General features: G+C 39.4%; 1 protein-coding gene across 1 annotated transcript; it reads left to right on the plus strand.

The window, feature by feature from the left end:
* On the plus strand, positions 2599–3291 carry LOC107620684. The gene has a single exon (XM_016322814.1). The coding sequence runs from the start codon at positions 2599–2601 to the stop codon at positions 3289–3291; it is 693 nt and encodes a 230-aa protein (XP_016178300.1).

The raw sequence follows: 3583 nt of genomic DNA on the forward strand, positions 1-3583 counted from the left end.
TCCTACATCTTTATTCTCTTTGTTTATAGTGTTAATTTTCCTTTTAACCACTTTTATGTTTATGAACTCTTTGTTGAATTTAATTTTCTTTAATGTAATTTGAGGTATTTCATGTTTAATGTTGCTTTCTTTAGTTGTTATTGTTAACTTCTTGCATTGGGTAGTTGTTAGATTTTATTATTCTTGCCATTTTACTATGCTTTCCTTTTATGCCTTCTAAGTGTTTGACAAAATTCTTGGTTGGACTTCAGAGTAGTTTTCGAGCATTCTTAGCTTGGAAAGAGAAATTGGGCAATCTTGAGTCATTAATACCCAATTTAGATTGGTGATCTAGAGTGATTAGTTAGTCTTACTTCCAGTAACATTACTTATGGATTGGGATTAACTAGTCCTATTTGACTTTCTCTTAATGTGAAGATAACACTATACCTTCTTCCGATGTTGGAGATGACAAAATAGGATTAGCTTTTGTTAATTATTGTATTATGATTAATGACTATGATAGAAAGCCTTGATTCTCAATCCTTTCCATGAATGCCTCTTTTTAGTATTTGTTATCTTTAGTTGTTTGATTTATTTTCTTGTCATTTAATTTCTTGTCTCCTTATTTGCAAACCACCCCTTGAACCTCATAACCGATAACATGCATACCTCACTGCAATTCCTTTGAGAGACGACCGGAGATCTAATACTCTCGGTATTTTTATTGGTTTGCACTTGTGACAACCAAAATTAAACTTTGATTGAGGATTGTTTGTTAGTTAGGAATTATACTTCGAAGAGATTATTTATGTGAAATTCCTAACCGACGATAATCTCTTCATCACCGCTCCTAGAAGAATTACTCTCAAGGAGGTGGGAGCTCTGGATTTCACTCTCCAACCATTTCAAGTGCGTCATCTGAATTTGAATGCCGATTTTGAGCTAAAGACCGGGTTGATTAATCTACTTCCTAAGTTCCATGGTCTATCTGCTCAAGATCCTATCAAGCACCTTAGAGACTTTCAAGCGGCTTGTTCAACTACTAGGCGGTATGGTGCGGATGAGGTTGCTATTTGGTTATATGACTTCCCATTCTCTCTTGAGGGAAGAGCTAAAGAATGGTTCTATACCCAATTCAAGGAGGTTGTCACTAATTGGAATTTTCTTAGAAGGGAATTTTTGGATAATTTCTTTCTATCGAAGGTGACGGATAGATTGAGAAAAGAGATCTCATGTATCATTCAAGGTGACTCAAAAATTCTCTATGAGTATTCGGAACGCTTTAGAAAACTCCTTGATTCATGCCCTCATCACATGACTGACAATTTGGTGTTGATTAGTTACTTTTTCCAAGGCATGAAGCCTCAAGATATGATCCTTTTGGATGCTTCGAGTAATTGCTCTTTAACGAAGCGCAAAACAGCGGAGGAAGCATGGCAACTCATTCCGATCTAGCCGAATCTACCCAATATGCAAGGCAAAGAAATAATCATCCAAGGGCCATCAATGAAGTTTCCTCTAATGAGTTCGCCTTCACCAAGACCTTAGGGGAGATGACCACCATTCTCAAGCAAATCCATTTTAATCAACAACAACTTCCTCCACAACAACAATACCAAATGGTAGCTCCTTAAAGAGTGTGTGGAATTTGTGCTTGCAACTCTTATTATACCGATGAATGTCAACAACACCAAGGGGACAACACTTTGGCGGCCACCAATGCTTACTTCAACCATCCAAATCAAGGCCCTTATCAACAAGGGGGTAATTATAACCAAGGGTGGCAAAACCAAGGTTGGCAAGAGAACTCAAACCAAGGGTGGAGAGATGGTGCAAATAAAAGAGGGAACAACAACTTTCAACCATACCATAACCAACAAAACCAATCCTTCCAACCACAAAACCAAGGTCAGAGATATCAACCACCTCACCAAAGGCAAGCTCAAGTGCCTCAAATCACCCAACCACAAGTCCCTCAAATCACCTACCCTTCTTCTTCCTCCAATCAAGCTCCAACGGATGATACCCTTCGCATTATTCTTCAAGGGAAAAGAGAGCTTCAAACGACGCTCACCTCTACCCTCCAAGAGCTTATATCCCGCTTACCTTTACCCTCCAACAATAACCAAAGCACCTTCTAACCTCAAGCTCAGGTTCACTTCCCTCTCAACCATTGCCCAACCCAAATGGTAGCATTAATTCTATCTCCTTGCGGTCTGGCACTATACTACAAGAGAGGAGCTCCAAGGAATCAAAGGCGAAAGAGGCTACTATTGATGAAGACATCGTTGAGGTAGAGGATGTAAAAGATGAGGAGGAGGTACAAAAAGTTGTTAGAGAGGAAGTTACCCAAGCTAGAGAAAGTGGCTCCAAGGAATATGTCTTGAAAGAGCCCATGCCAATCCCATTTCCCACTTTGGAAAAGAGCTAAAATGCAAGTGGCGCTAGATCCCAAGATAGTGGATATCTTCAAAAACGTTGAGGTAACCATTTCCCTTTTTTATGCTATTCGCCAAGTTCCTAAGTATGCTAAGTTTCTAAAAGATTTGTGCATGAATAAGGAAAAGATGAATGAATTAGAAACTATTCCTTTGGGTAGCTCAATTTTCTACTTTGATGGGTGCTATACCGAAGAAATGTGGTGATCCCAATCCTTGCTTAGTTTTTTGCACTATAGATGATGTTGAATTTGTCGATTGTATGTGTGATCTTGGTGCTTGTGTAAGTATTATTCCTTTGTCTGTTTATAATGAATTGGACCTTCCACCATTGAAAAGATCGGTAGCTCATTTTATTTTTGCCGACATAAGCATTATATCTGTGGCCGGTATTGCTGAGGATGTCTTAGTGAGCATCAAGGGATTGACCTTCCTGATTGATTTTTACATTCTAGAGATGCCTCCTAATGACTCCGGGAAGCCGTCATCCATTCTATTAGAGAGGCCTTTCTTGAAGACTTCTAGGTTTAAGCTTGATGCATTTTCGGGCACTTACTCTTTTCAAATTGATGGTAGAACCGTGAGCTTCAATTTGGATGAGACTATGAAGCATCTATTGGTGGACCATTCTATCTTCCGGTGTGATTTGATTGAGGTCCACCATGAGACTCCTCATGAGATGAGTATGAGTAAAGGTCTAAGTATGGGGAAGACTTGTGACTATGATGTGGATTTCCCACCACCTCCACTATTACAAGAAGACTCTAATGAGGAGTTGAAATATTTCTCTCTCCTATCGAAGTCTGCCTTCTTGGAGAAAGATGAGGTAATTGAGCCGGAAGAAGTGAACGCTAATGTAGACTTCACCTAACCTCCTAAATTTGATGTGTTTGATAATGAAGAAGGCTTAGAGGAGGTTGATGAAGGGTGGCTACAAAATGTTGAAGTGGACCTTACCCCACCCCCCAAATTTGATTTGATTGATGATGAGAAAGAGTTAGAGACGGTGGATGAGGAAAATCTACAACATGTTGATGAAGAAGAGTCAAAACACCAAGAAGTGAAGGTACTCATGCATGAGAAAATTGAGTGGGTGAAAATTTCACCAAGGAGCTTCGTAGGCCCACATTAATATGCTATCTTGGAAACGGATTCTCAACTTC

This window comes from Arachis ipaensis, chromosome B10, assembly GCF_000816755.2.
Source record: "Arachis ipaensis cultivar K30076 chromosome B10, Araip1.1, whole genome shotgun sequence".
Classification (NCBI taxonomy): Eukaryota; Viridiplantae; Streptophyta; class Magnoliopsida; order Fabales; family Fabaceae; genus Arachis; species Arachis ipaensis.